Source organism: Henckelia pumila, chromosome 3, assembly GCF_033568475.1.
Source record: "Henckelia pumila isolate YLH828 chromosome 3, ASM3356847v2, whole genome shotgun sequence".
Classification (NCBI taxonomy): domain Eukaryota; kingdom Viridiplantae; phylum Streptophyta; class Magnoliopsida; order Lamiales; family Gesneriaceae; genus Henckelia; species Henckelia pumila.
In genome coordinates, this window is record NC_133122.1 from 43,287,046 (window position 1) to 43,309,536 (window position 22,491).

The following is a 22,491-nucleotide window of genomic DNA, read 5'->3' on the forward strand; positions in this document are numbered from 1 at the left end:
GCATTCATAAAACAATTAGAAATATATATATATATATATATATATATATATATATATATATATTGCTACAACAACGTACTATTTCAATAAGACAAAATCCACAACAACAATCAAATTAATAACAAAAACTTTGCAACATAAAAGTGCTAGCTATAACTTAAACAAATGATCAATTAACATTAAAAACAAAGTTAATCAAAACGAGAAGTTGTAATAAAAATAAAAATTAAAGGGCAGACATATTCTTCCATCTTCCATTGTTCCAATCTTTATATCGTAATAATATTTAGCGATACAAATTATACTTTTCTTGTGATTATGATTAATGAAAATTCATATAAGAACAATAATTTTAGAATAAGCTAGGAAAAAATTCGTCATCATTCCTTAACAAAATAATTGGTCAAATCTAATTAAATACATTCGTCGAGAGAGAATTTTGAGGAAAGCTTCATCTTCACATATCGGCTTTCGAGATCGGGTTCTTATGACTCATGTTTGGGCTCCTCCTCCAGTTGGTTCTATTAAAGTGAATGTTGATGCATCAGTTGTTGAATCTATGGATTATTTTGCGATTGGCATTGTGGGACGTGATCACGAGGGTAATATTTTATTTGCGATTGCTAAATATCTTTCCGAAAATTTCTCTCCTCATTTTGCTGAATTGTTAGCTGTTAAGGAAGGTGTGCGTATGGCTATCCAGTTCCAAGAATCTCATTGGATTGTTGAATCTGATGCGTTGACAGTGATAAAATCCATTCAATCTTTTAATCCTTTTGCTCAGGATGATCCGGTTGCGCAAGAAATACAAACAGCTTGTTCAAACTCTGTTGATGCTTCGATCATTCATTGTTCGAGAAAGATTAATCAAGTTGCCCATCTATTAGCTTCTAGATGTTTACAGCTTAAATGTAATATCTTGTTTAAGGATGCTATTCCTATCTTTTTGAAAAAAACTGTAATATTTGATCGACCTTTCTGATATTGAATCTAATCTTTCCCTTTCAAAAAAAAAAAAAAAAAAAATTTTGAGGAACCCACATTGGAGTACTGAATATACTATTTTTAATGGAATGATCAATATTATATATATGGCAAATTAAATTCATAACAACAATCAAATTATTATTATTAATAACAAAAGGTATGTAACATAAAAGTACGTACTAAACACACCGATTGACATTATAAAGAAAAAAAGTTTAAACAAATTTAGAAGTAAAAAAGTGGAATCCAGCTTCAAGTTGAAAGGGCAGACATATTCTTCCATCTTCCATTGTTCCAATCTTGATGAACTCTCAATTTCTTCGCATCGTAGCCAATCTCCACCCCGAAAATCTCAAAGTAAACATAATACTTTCCTTCATTGAGATCCGCTCCGCTCATGGTCCCTACCCACCATCCGTTGTTATCGAAAGCATCGACACGATCGCCGAGGCTGAATTTGGCCTTGTACAACACGGGGACCGTGGCCGGACTTCGGTGGCGTCGGCAACCTCTCGAAGTGGCGTGTACATATCATGATCTTCAACGAGGGTTTTGTACTTCACCACGTATTGGTTGTGTCTCGGAATCGGCGCGACGACCGTGGCCTTGTAGTAGGAACCCACGAACCCATCCTCTTTGCTTGCGACTTCCACACGGTCTCCTTGCTGAAAATACATCATCTTCCAATGCTTAATTTTCTTGTCGAATGTGCGAGTGTGAAATTTTATGCATGGTTCGGGGATGTGCTATTTATAGGCTTTGTCGAGTGTGTGTTTATTTATTATTATATATGGAAGGTTTTTATTTTAGGGATTTTTTTGGATGAAATCTCCCAACAACTAGATATCGATTGGGACACTTCCCGGATAATTTGGATGTGAGTAACTAAAAATTTAAAATATTTTTAAAATACAATATGAAGATAGAATTTGAAAAGCGATTTTTTTTTTTTCTGATGTATGCAGAATTAATCAATTGCAGGTAGATTTTTATCATTTCAATTTACAAATCTTTTAAAAAATCAACGATTATTATTATTTTTTTTTTTTGAAAAAACAGCGGATCAATTTATTTATTACTAGATATCCCAATTAAGGAGGCTATTGATTCGAATACAGTAATCCTCGTTAGTATATGACTATATGTATCATGTAGGAATATAAGTATATATAGTTAATAAAAAATATCGATAGCTTATATAAAATAATTGTTGAATTATTTCATTTATATTTTTCACGAAAAATGGTAGTACGTACTAATCATGCGTTCATACTTTATACATTAAATTTCATTTTAAATAGATAAATACATTTTTTTTGAATCAAGATAAATACATATTTAAATAATTCAAATTCTACAATCCGAGTTTCCTTAATGTAATCATCGAACACATTATAAGGGACCGGCCCGGATCAAATGGATGACTCCAAACTAAAAATTTTAAATATAAATCTATACTATATCTTTAAACGTGAGACTTTATTTATACTAAGACCATCTCCAATTCAAAACTTCATTTTAAAGCAGTTCTACTCTAAAATAGTGCAATTTCTGCACCAAATATAACATTCATCTCCAACCCACTTACTTCAAATCTTACTCTAAAAAGAATATTCTCGGAATATTCTTTTTACTTTACTTTTTTAGATTACTTTTTATTATTTATAAACATATATATTTAAAAATTTTCATTAATTAATTATATTAATATTATAATATTAATAATAAAAATAATATTACTAAAATAATATATATATTAATTTTGAATTATTATAATAATATATTATAAGAAATTAAACATAATTTATTCCAAATGATGAAATAAAATAAAAGTACATGATATAAATTTAAACAAAACAATACAATTCAAATATTTGAATGACCATATTCGTCCCATAAATAGTCAATTAAAGCATTTCGTAATGCATAATGGGCGTCTTTGTTTTTTATTTTTTTTATAGCGACCGAGAAATTCTTGAAATCTGACATGATCATTGGCAGCAATTTCTACAACTGGAGTTGGTGTTTCCCTCGCATCTTGAATTGGTGCACTGAGATCTCGTTCATCTTCAATGATCATATTGTGCATTATAATACATGATTTCATTATATCATGCAAATGATTTTTCTTCCAACCACGTGCTGGAGATGCCACAATCGCAAACCGTGATTGAAAAACGCCAAATGCACGCTCCACATCTTTTCTGCACGACTCTTGTTTCATCGCAAAATACTGCTTCTTTGGACCACGTGGATCATAGATAGTTTGTACAATAGTTGACCATTTAGGATAGATACCATCAGCTAAATAATACCCAGTTTCATATTCTTTGCCTCCAATAGTATAGTGAGCTGGGGGAGCAATTCCATCTGCAAGATTAGAAAATAGACTGGATTACTCTAAAACATTTATATCATTATTGGAGCCAGACATACCAAAATATGCATGCCATATCCAAAGATCGTAATCAGCCACAGCTTCTAAAATTATTGTTGGAGAACCACTACGGCCTGCATATTGTCCAGCCCAAGCAGTGGGATAATTTTTCCACTTCCAATGCATACAGTCGAGACTTCCCAACATTTCAGGAAAACCTCTTTGTTTTCCAATATAGAGAAGTCTGGCAACATCATTGGCAGTAGGCGATCTCAAGTACTGCTCTGAAAAAACGTTCACTATAGCCTGACAAAAACGTTTCATACACTGAATTGCAGTAGATTCACCTATTTGGATGTATTCATCAGTCAGCAGGTAAGACATATGCTAACATTCTCAATGGAGCTGTAGCTTTTTGATTAGTCGATAACCCGAGCCGTCCGACATTATCACTTCGTTGTACGAAGTAAGTATCATGATTTTTTACTGCGTCCACTATCCGGAGGAACATATTTTGAGACATTCGAAATCGTCGTCTGAACATTGCTTCATTATATACTGGATTCTCGAAAAAATAATCGTTGAACAAACTTTGATCAGCAATTTCTCGGTCACGTCGGATTAATATGTGACCTGGAATTGACCCTCCATGTGTGACTTTTTGGTCTTGTTGGATCACGTAGGCAGCAACTAAATCTCTTTCTCGAAGTATAGTACTCTGTACTACCATTCTATTATCCGAAAATAGAATATCATCCTCATTGTCAGACGATGAGCTAGAGTACATTGCATTATTGATAAAAGATGTACTCATTTAAATTTAGAGTGAATCGATATAATAGTTGTATGAAAATATGAGATATCGCGAGCTTATATAGTGGTATGGTGTGAGGTGAATGAGGTAGGTGATGCAAAAGAGTTAGGTGATATTAGTGTTAGGTGAGGAGGTAGGTGAGTGAGGGGTAGGTGAGGTGAGGTGAGGGGTAGGTGAGGTGAGTGTTAGGTGAAGTGGGGTGGTAGGTGAGATGTGTGGTAGGTGATACATATTTTACTATTAATAGATCATATGTGTTTGGTTAACATCAAACAATACAACTTCAATCAAATAATCTATGTGTTCATAGTCTCTCGATGGATTCTAGTATCCGATCAACAAATTATGCTATTGAAGAAGATAAATTGTTGTGTCATGTTTATCTTGACGTGTCACAAAATCCTATCATCGGTATAAATCAATCAAAAGAGCGGTTTTGGAGTCGCATTGAAGAAGCTTACAATGTTGGCAAATCAGAGAGAATGCAAGAACGCAATAAAAGATCAATGCAATGTCGCATGCAAGTTATCCTTCGGGCAGTTAGAAAGTTATGTGGTTGTGTTAGTATTATTGAGAAACTCAACCCAAGTGGCGCATCTGAAGAAGATATTGTAAGTATTTTTTATTTAAATAGCACTGGATATTATACGTTAATTTATACGAGTTGGATATTATGTGCAGTTGAACCGCGCAAAAGATTTGATGATGCAAGATAAAAATTTTACAAAAGGATTCAAATTTGATCATGTGTGGCCTATCTTGAAAGAAATGGAGAAATTCTCGGCCGAAGACAGTGCACCGAAGGCAATACCCAGACAACAAGTCACAAATTTGGATTCATCACAGTCGGATACTCAAGGACCAGAATCTCCGATATCAGGTTCCCAAGGAATCAATTCATTTGAAATTAATTTAAGTAGTGATGATAATGCAGGTGGCACTTCTAACCGACCTCTTGGAGTAAAAAAATCCAAATTAAAGAAAAAAAAAGAAGAACATGTTTCAGAATTAATTTCTTCGATGAAGGAAGGACATCGCGAGATTCTCAGTGTACTACAACAGGGATGTAGCGATACTCGTGAGATGAGGATGCTAGCATTGCAAAATGAGCAGAAAAAAATATCACTTCGTCAAGAACAATTAGCATTGGCTAAACATCAAGAGGAAAACAAAATTTTATACATGGATGTTAGCACAATTGGAGATCCTGTGCTGCGCCAAATTGTTGAGAATGATCGAGCAAGAATTATGCAGAAAAGAGAAGAAGAACGTCGTCAATAAGAAGGCAACTCATTTGGCCAATATTTTGGTGATATTGGAGGATCTGGTTCTGGATCAGATTTTCCAAATTATTGATGATTTAGTTTGTTTCTGGTTTATCATCTTTGCATTTATTCAGTATTTGATTCTGTATTTTAATTTCAGTTGTGTGTTTCAATGCTTAGTTATGTATTTGAATTTGTATTTTTATTATAAATTTATGTTGAATGTTTAATTCAATCATATAATTCGTATTATTTATTTACATTGTCTAATATTCTCCAAAATTATTAAATATTTTAATTATTATAACACAAAATATTTATTCCATAAATAATACCATAACTACAAATCATTATTAATATTTAAATTTTTTTAAAATTATTATTAATTTATATAAATTTAATAAAATTATTTATTATATAAATAAAAAATAACAAAAAAAAAAAATTAAAACAAAAGTAAAAGAGCCCTCGAATTACAAATCATTATTAATATTTAAAATTTTATTTTTAAATTATTATTATTTTATATTAATTTAATAAAATTATTTATTATATAAATAATAAATAACAATAAAAAATTTAAAAAAAAAAGTGAAAGACCCCTGCGCCAAATGTGGCGCAGGGGTCTCCCGTCAAATCTGACGCAGGGTTAAAAACCATTGGACGCTACTTTAAAGTAGCGTCCAGGGTTGGAGAGAAACCCTGCTTCACAGGGTTGGAGATGCCCTAATGACAAACCTTGATGTTGCCTACCAAATTTACCTAATTCATTTCATTTAACAATCACTATTAATTCAAAAAAGTATATACTATCGTAAATCTATCATCAACCAAGTTTATTTGAATCTTATGTAACTCTTATATATCCAAATTCAATAATCTCTCATTTAAAAATTTTATCAAAAAACCTTCCAAAAGTATCGTATATAATTTTTAATTTTTTTACATAAGAAAGTTTTTGCATGTGCAAACATCTCGTGTCTAGAAATAATAGTATATAACCATTGTGCATGTTTTACTCTCTTAATATTCTATGAATGATCACAAGTCATGACACCAACTCCTTCCATTCATACAATATTACAATTCTGGGACTGGAAAAAGAATCTAGCGTCCTTTCAAATCTATCGATCCAAATTCATGATAAAAGAATTTCAATTTTGTATGATTCAAAACAACAAATAGGGTGGTTATATAGCCAAAAAAAAAAAAAAAAAAATTATACAATGATCTATCTTATAATATGGTTAACTATATGTCCTGGAACTCGCGGTGGATAACTAATATTTTTCTTTTACTTTTAAAAACATTTTTTTTATATTAAATTTCTAACATGAAAACAGTGGTATGAGTCGTATGACTTAATTATGAGTAATTAGAATAAATGCATGAGATAAAATACAAATTTAATTTTGATTAATTTATATCTTTCTCATAATGTTTAAATTTAAAAATTAAAGATGCATTTTATTCCAGATATTTTCAGTATATAGTGAATATTAATATTCCCTCCTAATAAATAAAAATAAAACATATAAAATTTCCTCCTCTTTTTCTTTTTTTTTTGAAACTTTCCTTCTTTTAATTACAGAAAAAGTGAAAAAGGACCAGTAAATTAAGTAATTGGTTGTAGGTGAAAAAAATACAATGATGAATTTCCTCCTTTTACAACTCTGTTGGCAGAAGAAAAAAATAAATAACCTAACTTTCCCTTCTTTTTTCAGCTAAAAGGCCTCGATTATTCTTTACTGGAAATTCTTGCATTGACTCCTATAAAAATATAAATTAATACTTAAGACTTGGTTAATTTTGTTGTGAAAAGTAAAATTTATAAAACTCAAAAACTCAAAATATTCTCAAACTCCACACTTTAAATTTATTCTCTTAAATTGTATTTTTCTACACAAATGGAGAGACCTATTTATAGATCTCAATGGAAGATTAGTCCAAAAATTAAATCATCATCATCTACATCATCACACACTAATTTTCAAAATAATACAATTCAATTTTCAACAATTCTAATATAATATAATATATTTTCAACACTCCCCCTTGTGATGATCGTCATATGATGATTGTATTTATTACGTGTTTTATGTTGTCTCGTTAAAAACCTTACTAGGAAAAACCCAGTGAGATAAAAACCATAGCAAGGAAAAAAGAGTGCAGCCACGTAAACTCCCCCTCATGTTAATATGAGTGATTCTTCACATATTCCGTAGATTACGCATCCCAATGTTGTATATATGCTTTCTGAATATCGTCGTGGGAAGTGCCTTTGTGAAGAGATCTGATGAGTTCTCACTTGATTGAATGTAACAGATATCAATATGTTTATTCTTCTCAAGCTCTTGAGTGTAGGCAAAGAACTTTGAGGGGATATGTTTGGTTCTGTCACTTTTGATGTATCCTTCTTTTATTTGAGAAATACATGCAGCATTGTCTTCATACAACGTCACAGGCTTCTTGTCTACTGATAATCCACAAGAAGTTTGGATATGTTGTGTCATTGATTTTAACCACACACATTCACGACTTGCTTCATGTAATGCAATAATCTCGGCGTGATTTGATGAAGTTGTTACGAGTGTTTGTTTCTGTGAACGCCAAGAAATTGCGGTGCCTCCACGAGTAAATACATATCCGGTTTGGGAACGTGCCTTATGTGGATCAGATAAATATCCAGCATCAGCATAACCAATGATACTTTGATTGGTGTCTTTTGAGTACAAAAGTCCCAAATCTGTCGTTTCTCGTAGATAACGGAATATATGTTTAATTCCGTTCCAGTGCCTCTTTGTTGGATATGAACTGAATCTTGCCAATAAATTTACAGCAAAAGATATATCAGGTCTAGTGCAATTTGCAAGATACATAAGGGCACCAATGACACTTAGATATGGTACTTCTGGACCAAGAATAACTTCATCATCCTCACATGGACGGAATGGATCCTTTTCTATGTTTAATGATCTTACAACCATTGGAGTACTTAATGGATTTGATTTATCCATATTAAAACGTTTAAGGATATTTTCTGTATAATTTGCCTGGCGAACAAAAATTCCACATTCTTTTTGTTCGATTTGCAAACCCAGACAGTACTTGGTTTTTTCAAGATCCTTCATTTCAAATTCTTCTTTCAAGTACATCATAACTTCTTGAATTTCTTTATTCATTCCAATGATGTTTAAATCATCAACATATACAGCAATGATTACACATCCGGATGTTGTTTTCTTGATGAAAACACAAGGGCATATTGAATCATTTACATATCCCTTTTTCATCAAGTGCTCACTTAGCCAATTATACCACATTCGGCCAGATTGCTTCAACCCATATAATGATCTTTGCAATTTTACAGAATAAAATTCTCTGGGTTTTGAACTTTGTGCCTCAGGAATCTTAAATCCTTCAGGGATCTTCATGTATATATCACTATCAAGTGATCCGTATAAGTAAGCCGTAACAACATCCATCAGACACATTTCCAAATTTTCAGACACTGCCAAACTAATCAAATATTGAAACGTAATTGCATCCATAACAGGAGAATATGTTTCTTCATAATCAATTCCAGGCCTTTGAAAAAAACCTTGTGCAACAAGTCTAGCTTTATATCTTACTATTTCATTTTTCTCATTTCGCTTTCGAATAAAAACCCATTTGTATCCAACAGGTTTTACACCTTCAGGTGTGAGGACTATAGGTCCAAAAACATTACGTTTATTCAGCGAATCCAATTCAACCTGGATGACATCTTTTCATTTGACAATCATGACGAGTTTTACATTCACCAAAAGATTTTGGTTCATGATCCTCATTTTTATTTATGATGTCACAAGCCATATTATAAGAAAATATTTCATCAATATCTTCTATGTCTTTTCGGTTCCATATTTTTCCAGTATTAATATAATTGATAGAGATTTCACGATTCTCGTCAGTTTGTGGTTCTGACAGAACATTTTCATCATCAGGTATTTCTTCTGGAACACCATTTTCTATTTTATGATCATCGTGCTTCTCTATGCCTTTTCTTTTCCAAGAATTTTTATCCTTGGAACCGACTGGCCTTCCACGCTTCAGGCGTTTAATGACATCATGAGTGTCTTCAATCTGTTTCTTTGGAATTTCAATTCGAGCTGGGGCATTTACAGCATGTATATATGATTTTGTCACCCCTTTTGTGTCTGCAAATGCATCTGGCATTTGATTTGCTATTCTTTGCAAATGTACAATTTGCTGTACATCTTTTTCACATTGTTTGGTCATTGGATCCAAATGTAACAATGATGGTACATACCATGTGATTTATTTTTCGATGTGTTTCTTTTCTCCCCCTAACACTGGGAATATTTCTTCATTAAAATGACAATCAGCAAAGCGTGCTGTAAACACATCGCCTGTCTGAGGCTCAAGATATCGAATGATTGATGGACTATCATAACCGATATAAATACCGATTTTTCTTTGAAGACCCATTTTTGATCGTTGAGGTGGTGCAATAGGCACATACACCATACATCCAAAAATTCTTAGATGAGAGATATTTGGTTTTTTACCAAATGCAAGTTGCAATGGGGAGAATTTATGATATGCACTTGGTCTGATGCGAATTAATGCCGCAGCATGTAAAATTGCATGTCCCCATATAGAAATTGAAAGAGTGGGTGCCCGGTTAGCCAACTTGTGGCTAAGGGCTTTTATGACTCTATGTAAAACAATCTTTTGTTTAATATAATTTACACTTTTATAATGGCATTGACTTTATCTTTCTTCATAATGTTATATTATGATATACTATTGTTGTTTTGATAAAGACCTTGAATATACTATAGTGTATGTAAGATGTGCTAGCACATGGGGATGGCTATCATGAAACACATCTTATAGTCACTGTATATTCTAAACTGTTCCTAGTCAATTGAGCCGTCCGCAAATAAGTATAAGGATCGCTCGAGATTGAGACTAGCATTTGCGATGCCGAGTACCACGTTTCATTGGTATGGAACATAGAGATGTTCAAAGCATGCAAATAGATATTCATATGATGAATGATCGAACTACCCTATTCGAACTTTCCAAGTGGTTATCACTTATCGAGTGGATAAAGTTCGCGGTTTTGGTTGTACACCATTAGTCCTTATTACTTGAAACATCATTGAGACTCTATATGCTAGTACTGTATTTTGACTCGTTTACCGACTCTATTGGGGTCATCAGGTGTCGGGATTGGGTACAGTTACGACACATATAGGAGTCGATGCTTTGTTGTCAAGGATTCACCACATACTTGCGAGTGTGGATATCCTATGCGATCTGAGGAGATATTAGTGTGACGAATCTCTGGCCAGAGTACATGATGTGTTTTAGGTTACTTGGTGTTCCTAGTAACACATGCGATGTCACTAATAGATCTCCAAGATGTTATGCATAGTTATCGAATCTCGAACGACTCTCGATGCACCAATGGTTGTTGATTCGATCGGGATATTTGGTTGAAGGGACCGTACTGTACGCTAACCAAAATTTACTGGTTCTTGCAGGCACTATCAGTAATACCTAGGGAATCATGGGGCGATGTTGCTAGGCGCTCTTACCATGATTCGATGGGTAAGTCGGAAATTGTTGTTCCGAGTCACAAGGAGTTGTGAGCCCACGGCTAGCTGTATTCCTGAACCATTGAGGGTTACACAAGTAATGGATTACTAAAACCCCGTAGAGATAATTAAATTTAAAGAGTTAAATTTAATGAAAGAGAAGTTGGACTTCTTAACTAAAGGGAGTGGGATTTCCTAAAATGACATAGGGATGGGCATTTTTGGAAATCACTGAATTCAGATTAAGAAAAAATTATGTTGACTCTAAAAGATGTAGAAATGGTTTCTGTGCACATTGGTGAAATCAGTTTATCAATCGGAGTCACGATGAATTTTATATTAATTTCTATAACAACAGGCTTGGCTTGTTGGGCTTAAGTTATGGATTGTGGGCTTTAAGGAGTTAGAGTCCTGATACAACTAGAAATTATCTATAAATAGAGGTGTTGGGTTCGAAAATCACACACATTTTATATTGCAATTTTTGAAAATACACTCTAGAATTTTCAAGGGGATTTTCGAAATCCTCTATCCCTTTTTGGAGAAAATTCGACTTGTGATTTTTGTGAAAAATTACAAATCGAATTAACAGATCATATCTGTTTATTCTCTACATAAAACTTCTGATTGATTTCTAGTGCAGTCAATCAGAGGGTTTCTGTTTTTCGTTCGTGGACCTAATTTCGGAGATAGATCGTGACTGTCATCGGTTCCCGAGATTTACAAGAAGTGCAGATTAAATTCTGTTGGAGTCCACGATCAAGCCTTTGCTTGACGAGGTAAAAATTTAATTGTGATTTTATTTTTACTTGAACAAATTTAATCGTAAAAGTTTTGATACCCATATATGGAATCGTTCCATATAATAAAATAAAATTTTAAACTTCCGCTGCACCGGATATCAATTCTTAATTGATCTGAACACCGTTTTCCAACAATGGTATCAGAGCCAGGTTGCTCAGATCAAACGATTAAATTAATCGATTGTACAAAATTTTTAAGCCTCGGTTTTTGAAACAAAACGAAAATTTAAAATTAAATTTTAATGGGCAAATCGGGCAGCGATGGGCTGCCCAGCCCGGGCCCCTTTTTGGGGCGCGGGCTGCCCGGGATTGTCTCGGGCAGCCCGGAAAAATTATTTTTAATTTTTAATTAAAATTTTTAATTTTTGAAATTCTAATTTTTGATCCGATCGAAAATTGTTTTTGATTGGTTCACGAGGCATCGGATCGAATTGTTCGAGTCCGAAAATTTTAAAATTGATTTTTGGATAAATTTGAATTTTTGGAACATTTATAAATTTTATCCGTTAAATTAAATTTTATAAAATTAATTATTTTGGTACAATTGATGATAAGATATGATCTTATGGATGGATAAGATAAAATATGATTTTATCTTTTAAATTATGATGCCTTTGCATGTTTATCCAATTATTTAATTATTAAATTAATTATTGGATAAAGGATGATCGATTGCTATGACCAATATTTTAGGTGTATGTTAGGTGATTTACATTTTTCTTATTGTTGTTGGTGTTTATTAATGGGCTTGGTTTATAGCCCAATATGATTGTCATATGTAATAAAAGTGGGCCTGGTTTATGGCCCGTTCCCACCCCTAAAATGTATCTCATATTTGTCATCGAAATTTATTGTAAATTTATTAGAATTAGTGGGAGACAAAGATTTGAAGAAATGGTGGGCCCAGCAGACAATGAAGACCGAAGAAATGTAAATTGGAAGCACAATGTAATAGGATTGCATTCCATACTTGCATATCACCTAGGATTGGACTTAGACTCGTGATTGGCAACCACGGGTCGATTAGTTAATGGGATCGATCATCCTTAAATAATATATGATATTATTGATGTATGCATGTTTAGACTAAATTGTATGAATCCCGCAAGCATACATAAATTGCATGATGAGACAAATTTTCAAAATTAAAAATCCCTCATTTTAAATATGATTTAAAATTGATATCAAGATTAATAAAAAGGGAATTTAAATATTGTTTAAATATTTCTACCTTCCATCAACGATCAATGTATGAGATGCTACCCGCGGATACGGTCCGGCTCATATTATTGGGGGGGCCCGTTCGTCGGAAAGCTGTGCATTGGATCGACACATGTTGTAAGTTGGGTGGAACTCCCATGGGATTGGCTCATATTATTGGGGGATCCACATGGCGACCGTCCATCACAACATAATATTGATGGGTTATCTTGACATGTCACAATAAATGGCGTCATATTATTGGGCCCTTATTGGACATGAGGTAAAAACATGGGGGTTACTTTGGAAGTAATTGAGCTCTACCTTTTGAAAATTATGGTTGGCTGATATTATTCGGGATCATGATTTGTCAATTGGACTCCATGTTCTCACTAAGGAAAATAGTTTCCCGTTTTCACTAGAGGGTAGTGAAATCGTTAAAATAGTGGGAGTGTAATTAATAAAATAAAATTCGCCATATTTTATGTCTTAGTAAATTAATTAAACAAATCACTGATTATTGTCTGGTTCCTTTTCAGTATTATATTACGATGAATCCACGCAATCCACTGTTTTCAATTCTCGAACAAAACAAATTGACTGGCGCAAACTATACGGAATGGTTCCGTAAGTTGAAAATTATTCTTACTTCGGAAAAAGCTTTCTACGTGTTAGAGAAGCCGCCTCCGAAGGAAGCCCCGGCTAATACAAGTCCGGAAGAGTTGGCCAAACTTGATTTATGGTGGGACCATGATATCAAGGCCAAATGCTACATGCAGGCTTCGATGTCTGATGATCTTCAAAGGAGATTCGAGGATGCCGTGAATGCTGCTGACATTCACAAGAACCTCAAGGAACTCTTTGGAGCTCAGTCAAGGTCGGAGGGGTATGCCACCGTCAGAGAGCTCATGACGAGCCGCATGCGAGATGGGACTTTGGTCCGTGAGCATGGGGTGCACATGATTGGGCTCATTGAAAAGTTGGTAACACTCGACATGACTTTGGAGCATGAACTTAGCGCGGACTTGTTGCTTCTATCACTTTCTTCATCGTTTGATGGTTTTGTGCTGAACTTCAATATGAACAAGATAGAGGCCACCCTTGAAGAGATGGTCAATATGCTTGTCACATATGAAGTCACACTGAAGAAGGATAAACCGGTACTCTTGGTTGGCTCCTCTTCTAACTCTAAGAAACGACCAAGTGGAAAGGGTAAGAAACGTTCTGCCCCGCCCAAGAAGATTGTACCAGATAAGAAGGGAAAGGCCAAGGCTTCAATTGGGATAAAAGATGAAAACGTTTGCCATTACTGCAAGAAACCCGGTCATTGGAAACGTAACTGCAAGGAATACCTCGAACAGTTGCGAACTGCAAAGGGTATGTTTTACATTGAAATAAATGTTTCGCTTAATACTTCTTCTTGGGTATTGGATACCGGATGTGGATCTTACATTTGCAATGATTTGCAGGTGATGACAAGAAGTCGTAAGCTAAGGATGGGTGAGACCCAGCTAAGGCTCGGGAATGGTTCTAGAGTCGAAGCCAAAGCTATAGGAGACATTTATTTAGTTTTGCAGAACAATTTTAAGTTATTTTTGAGAGATATTTTATATGTTCCGGATTTGGTCAAAAACATTATATCTATTTCTATGCTTGATAGAGATGGTTTTTCTTTCAATTTTGTGAATGAGATTTGCAATATTTACAAGAATGAATGTTTGATTGGAAATGGACAACTTGAAAACGATCTATATAGCTTAAAATTAAAAGACGTTCCAATTAATTATGTTGATAAACCGGTAACAACAATTAAAAGGAAGGACGATAGTCAAAACCCAGCAAACCTTTGGCATGCTAGGCTAGGTCATATTTCCTCAAGGAGGATGAACAAGCTAGTGGGAGAGGGCATGTTTGATATGTCTGATATTAACTCTCTACCTACTTGTGAATCATGCCTAAAGGGAAAAATGACTAAATCTCCTTTCAAAGGGAAACCTGAGCGTAGTCAAAATCTGTTGGATTTGATCCATACAGATGTTTGCGGTCCATTTAGGATTGGTACTAAATGTGGCAACACCTACTTCATTACCTTTACTGATGATCATTCTAGGTATGAGTATTTATATTTAATGAAATATAAGTCTGAAGCATTTGAAAGGTTCAAAGAATTCAAGGCTGAAGTAGAAAACAAACTAGGTAAATGTATTAATGCACTTCGATCGGATCGAGGTGGAGAATACTTAAGTACCGAGTTTTTGGACTATCTAAAAGAGAATGAAATTCTCTCTCAGTGGACTCCTCCTATGACACCTCAGCTTAATGGTGTTTCGGAGCGTCGCAATCGAACTTTGTTGGACATGGTTCGATCCATGATGAGCTTCACTGAGCTCCCACCTTTGTTTTGGGGCTACGCGCTTGAAACGGCGGTATTGTTGTTAAACAACGTCCACACTAAAGCAGTAAATAAAACACCATACGAGTTATGGAATGACAAAGCTCCTAAGTATTCGTACTTGAGGATTTGGGGATGTCCTGCTTACGTGAAGCAGACAGTGGGAGATAAGTTGGATAGTCGATCCACCTTATGTTATTTTGTAGGGTATCCAAAGAATTCAATCGGATATTATTTCTATCATCCTGTTGAAACAAAAGTGTTTGTTTCAAGGAATGCCACCTTCTTGGAGAAGAAGTTCTTATTGGATAAGAAAGGCAAGATGATGGAACTCGAAGAAATTCGAGAAGAACCCGAGATACAAAATAGCGATCCTACACCTCAAGAATCATCACAAGACACACCTATTACTAGGAGATCCGAGAGGACTTCTAGGCCTTCTATTAGATATGGTCTTCTTCTTGAAGGGGATCAAAGTGAACCCGTCATTGGATGTGATCCAAGAAACTTCAAGAAAGCAATTTCTGATGCGGATTCAAATTTATGTCTTGAAGCTATGCAATCGGAAATAAACTCGATGCATTCTAACCAAGTTTGGTCTTTAGTAGATCCTCCCGATGGAATTGTTCCAATTGGGTGCAAATGGATCTACAAGAGAAAGCTTGGGCCTGATGGAAAGGTATTGATCTACAAGGCACGATTGGTGGCAAAAGGTTATACTCAAAGACAAGGAGTTGACTATGATGAAACCTTTTCACCAGTCGCAATGTTCAAGTCCATAAGAATCCTTATTGCCATAGCAGCATGGTATGACTATGAGATATGACAAATGGATGTAAAGACTGCATTTTTTAATGGAAACATTAAGGAAGAGATCTATATGATGCAGCCTGAGGGATACACATCCATGGGAAGCGAGCATAATGTATGAAAGTTTCAGAGATCAATCTATGGTCTCAAACAAGCATCAAGAAGTTGGAACTAGAAATTTGATGAAACGATAAAGGATTTTGGTTTTATCAAGAACCCGGAGGAACCATGCGTGTACAAGAAAGTAGTTAAGAATGCGATAACATTCTTAGTACTTTATGTTGATGACATCCTACTCATTGGGAATGACGTAGGGATGTTGCAGTCAACAAAGATATGGTTATCAGGTAGATTCTCGATGAAGGATTTAGGTGAGACATCCTATATTCTAGGAATTCAGATCTATAGAGATAGATCTAAAAGAATGATAGGACTCACTCAATCAACCTACATCGACACCATATTGAAAAGGTTTCTATGGATGAGTCCAAGAGATGACATCTACCTATGTGTTATGGAGTTTCTCTATCCAAGTCTATGTGTCCCAAGACTGACGAAGAGATAGAGAAGATGGCACACGTGTCATATGCGTCAGCCATAGGTAGTATCATGTATGGGATGATATCTACCAGACCGGATGTGGCCTATGCTCTGAGCATCACGAGCAGATACCAAGCCAATCCCGGTCAAATGCATTGAAAAGCCGTGAAGGATATTTTTAAGTACTTGCGAAGGACTAAGAATTTATTCATGGTTTATGGAGGGAGAGAATTGAAGTTGGAAGGCTATACCGACTCTAGCTTCCAATGTGACGTGGATGACTCGAAATCAACATCTGGATTTGTATTCGTGCTCAATGGTGGTGCTGTCTCTTGGAAGAGTTCCAAGCAGGGCACCACAGCGGATTCCACCACTGAGGCAGAATACATTGCAGCATCAGCTGCTGCTAAAGAGGCGGTTTGGATAAGGAAATTCATCCAAGAGTTGGGTGTAATTCCTGAAGCTGTTGGTCCAGTCCCGGTGTACTGTGACAACACGGGTGCCATTGCTCAGGAAAAGGAACCAAGGTCTCATCAGAATTCCAAACACGTACTGAGGAAATACCACATCATCCGGGAGATCGTGGAAAGAGGAGACATCAGTGTCGAGAGAGTGGCCTCTACAGACAATATCGCTGATCCGCTTACTAAGCCCTTGCCAGGACCATTGTTTGACAAACATCGCAAAGCAATGGGATTACGTAGTATGACTAGTTGGCTTTAGGGCAAGTGGGAGATTGAAAAAGTGGGTGCCCGGTTAGCCAACTTGTGGCTAAGGGCTTTTATGACTCTATGTAAAACAATCTTTTGTTTAATATAATTTACACTTTTATAATGGCATTGACTTTATGTTTCTTCATAATGTTATATTATGATATACTATTGTTGTTTTGATAAAGACCTTGAATATACTATAGTGTATGTAAGATGTGGTAGCACATGAGGATGGCTATCATGAAACACATCTTATATTCACTGTATATTCTAAACTGTTCCTAGTCAATTGAGCCGTCCGCAAATAAGGATAAGGATCGCTCGAGATTGAGACTAGCATTTGCGATGCCGAGTATCACGTTTCATTGGTATGGAACATAGAGATGTTCAAAGCATGCAAATAGATATTCATATGATGAATGATCGAACTACCCTATTCGGACTTTTCAAGTGGTTATCACTTATCGAGTGGATAAAGTCCGCGGTTTTGGTTGTACACCATTAGTCCTTATTACTTGAAACATCATTGAGACTCTATATGCTAGTACTGTATTTTGACTCGTTTACCGACTCTATTGGGGTCATCAGGTGTCGGGATTGGGTACAGTTACGACACATATAGGAGTCGATGCTTTGTTGTCAAGGATTCATCATATACTTGCGAGTGTGGATATCCTATGCGATCTGAGGAGATATTAGTGTGACGAATCTCTGGCCAGAGTACATGATGTGTTTTAGGTTACTTGGTGTTCCTAGTAACAAATGCAATGTCACTAATAGATCTCCAAGATGTTATGCATAGTTATCGAATCTCAAACGACTCTCTATGCACCAATGGTTGTTGATTCGATCGGGATATTTGGTTGAAGGGACCGTACTGTACGCTAACTAAAATCTACTGGTTCTTGCAGGCACTATCAGTAATACCTAGGGAATCATGGGGCGATGTTGCTAGGCGCTCTTACCATGATTCGATGGGTAAGTCGGAAATTGTTGTTCCGAGTCACAAGGAGTTGTGAGCCCACGGCTAGCTGTATTCCTGAACCATTGAGGGTTACACAAGTAATGGATTACTAAAACCCCGTAGAGATAGTTAAATTTAAAGAGTTAAATTTAATGAAAGAGAAGTTGGACTTCTTAACTAAAGGGAGTGGAATTTCCTAAAATGACATAAGGATGGACATTTTTGAAAATCACTGAATTCGGATTCAGAAAAATTATCTTGACTCTAAAAGATGCAGAAATGGTTTCTGTGCACATTGGTGAAATCAGTTTATCAATCGGAGTCACGATGAATTTTATATTAATTTCTATAACAACAGGCTTGGCTTGTTGGGCTTAAGTTATGGATTGTGGGCTTTAAGGAGTTAGAGTCCTGATACAATTATAACTAAAAAATATCTGTAAATAGAGGTGTTGGGTTCGAAAATCACACACATTGTATATTGCAATTTTCGAATTTTAGCCTATATTATTCAAGGGGATTTTCGAAATCCTCTGTCCCTTTTGGAGAAAATCCGGGTTGTGAGTGAGTCCTATCATTCTTTTAGATCTATCTCTATAGATCTGAATTCCTAGAATATAGGATGCCTCACCTAAATCCTTCATCGAGAATCTACCTGATAATCATATCTTTGTTGACTGCAACATCCATACATCATTCCCCATGAGTAGGATGTCATCAACATAAAGTACTAAGAATGTTACCGCATTCTTAACTACTTCTTGTACACGCATGGTTCCTCCGGGTTCTTGATAAAACCAAAATCCTTTATCGTTTCATCAAATTTTTGGTTCCAACTTCTTGATGCTTGTTTGAGAATGAAAGAGTAGGTGCCCGATGAGCCAACTTGTGGCTAAGGGCTTTGATGACTCTTTGTATAAATAATCTTTTGTTTAATATAATTTACACTTTTATTAATGGCAATGACTTTATCTTTCTTCATATTGTTATATTGTGATATACTATTGTTGTTTTGATAAAGACCTTGAATATACTATAGTGTATGTAAGATGTGGTAGAACATGGAGATGTCTATCATGAAACACATCTTATAGTCACTGTATATTCTAAACTGTTCCTAGTCGATTGAGCCGTCCGATAATAAGGATAAGGATCGCTCGAGTTTGAGACTAGCATTTGCGATGCAGAGTACCACGTTTCATTGGTAAGGAACATAGAGATGTTCGAAGCATGCAAATGGATATTCATATGATGAATGATCGAACTACCCTATCCGGACTTTCCAAGTGGTTATCACTTATCGAGTGGATAAAGTCCGCAGTTTTGGTTGTACACCATTAGTCCTTACTACTTGAAACATCATTGAGACTCTATATGCTAGTACTGTGCTTTGACTCGTTTACCGACTCTATTGGGGTCATCAGGTGTTGGGATTGGGTATAGTTACAACACATATAGGAGTCGATGCTTTGTTGTCAAGGATTCACCACATACTTGCGAGTGTTGATATCCTATGCGATCTGAGGAGATATTAGTGTGACGAATCTATGGCCATAGTACATGATGTGTTTTAAGAAATGGTTTCTTAGTAACACATGCGATGTCACTATTTGATCTTCAAGATGTATTGCATAGTTATCGAATCTCGAACGACTCTCGATATACCAATGGTTGTTGATTCGATCGGGATATATGGATGAAGGGACCGTACTGTACGCTAACCAAAATCTATTGGTTCCTGCAGGCACTATCAGTGATACCTAGGGAATCATGGGGCGATGTTGCTAGGCGCTCTTACCATGATTCGATGGGCAAGTCGAAATTGTTGTTCCGAGTCACAAGGAGTTGTGAGCCCACGGCTAGCTGTATCCCTGAACCATTGAGGGTCACACAGAGTAATGAATTTTTAATCCCCGTTGAGATAGTTAAATTTAAAGAGTTAAATTTAATGAACAAAGAAGTTGAACTTCTTAATTATGAGTAGAGGAGTGAGATTTCCTAAAATGACATAGGGATGAGCATTTTTGAAAACCACTGAATTCGGATTCAGAAAAATTTATCTTGACTTTAAAAGGTGCAGAAATGGTTTCTGTGCACATTGGTGAAATCGGTTTATCAATCGGAGTCATGATGAATTTTATATTAATTTCTGAACATGCGGGCTTTGCTTGTCGGGCTTGAACTTATGACTAATGGGCCCTAAGCTGTTAGCGGCCTATATTATAAATAAGTTATTGCAGTACAGAAATTACACACAACAGGTCACAAATTTTCGAAAACCTAGTTATTTTCTCTCAATAGTGGCCGCCCCCTTTCCCCCTCTGCTCGGTAAAATCCAGTCTGTGAATTTTGAATTACAGTCTGGTTTAACGGATCAAATTCGTTAATTCTCTTCGTAGAAACTTCTGATAGATTTTCTAGTGCAATCTATCAGAGGGATTAATTATCCGTTCGTGGACCTGATTGAAGAACAGTTCGTCCATCAGTTCCAGGGATATACAACAAGAGCAGAGCAATCTGTTGGTGTCCATAATCTCGCTTCGAGATTGAAGGTAAAAATTTATAATTGTTATTTAATTTTTACACACACAATTTAATCGTTAAGTTTTGATACCCATTATGGAATCGTTCCATATAAAATTTTTAAACTTCCGCTGCACCGGGTATCAATTCTGATTGATCTGATCGCCGCGTTCTCCAACAGTGGTATCAGAGACAGGTTGCTCAGATCAAGCGATTAAATTAATCGATTGTACAAAAATTTTTTAAGACTCGGTTTTTGAAACAAAATAAATATTTTAAAAATAAAAAAAAAAATTTCGGGCAATACCCGGGCAGCGATTGGATCGCTGCCCGGGGGGGGGGGGCAGCCGGGCTGCCCGGCCCGAGCCCTTTGGGGCGCGGGTAGCCCGGGAGTGTCCCGGGCGGCCCGCGGAAAAATTAATTTTTTTTAATTTTAAATTAAATTTTAATATGTTAAAATTCTATTTTTGGTCCGATCGAAAATTGTTTATGATTGGTCCACGAGGCGTCGGATCGAATTGTTCGAGTTTGAAAATTTTAAAATTGATTTTTGGATAAATTTGAATTTTTGGAAAATTTAAATATTTTATCCGTTAAATTGAATTTTGAAATTAATTATTTTTGGTACAATTGATGATAAGATATGATCTTATGGATATATTGAGTAAAATATGATTTTATGTATAAAATTGGATTTTATAGATAAAATATGATTTTATTTGATAAAAAGATAAAATATGATTTTGTATGTAAAATAAGATTTTACATATGAAATATGATTTTATCCTTTTAAATTTAAATTGCCATTGCATGTTATCCAATAAATTAATTTTGAATTAAATGTTATTGGATAAGGATGATCGATTGCCATGACCAATTTTTTAGGTGTATGTTAGGAATTTACATTTGTTTTTATTGTTGTTGGATTTATTAATGGGTCTGGTTTATGGCCCAATATGAATTGTCATATGTAATAAAAGTGGGCTTGGTTTATGGCCCGTTCCCACCCCTTAAAAATGTATCCCCTACTTGTCATTGTTATTTATTGTAAATACATTAGATTTAGTGGGAGATGAAGATTTGAAGACGGAGGTGGGCCCAGCAGACAATAAATTGGAAGCTCAATGTAATAGGATTGCATTGCAGACTGCATATTACCTAGGATTGGACTAAGACTCGTGATTGGCAACCACGGGTCGATTAGAAATGGAATCGATCATCCTATATAATATGTGATATTATTGTTGTATGCATGTTTTAGACAAAATTGTGTGAATCCGGCAAGCATACAAAATTTTAAAAATGATGAGACAAATTTTCAAAATTAAAATCCCTCATTTTAAATATGATTTAAAATTGATATCAAGATAAATAAAGGAAATTTAAATTTGTTTAAATGTTCTTACCTTCCATCAACGATCAATGTATGAGATGCTACCCGCGGATACGGTCCGGCTCATATTATTGGGGGGGCCCGTTCGTCGAAAAGCTGTA

General features: G+C 35.2%; 1 protein-coding gene across 1 annotated transcript; it reads left to right on the forward strand.

Moving 5' to 3' along the window:
- The first annotated feature begins 487 nt into the window (after positions 1-487).
- LOC140888581 (uncharacterized) lies at positions 488-982 on the forward strand. The gene has a single exon (XM_073296271.1). It carries the CDS (start codon positions 488-490, stop codon positions 980-982), a length of 495 nt encoding a protein of 164 aa, XP_073152372.1.
- The last annotated feature ends 21,509 nt before the right edge of the window (positions 983-22,491 follow it).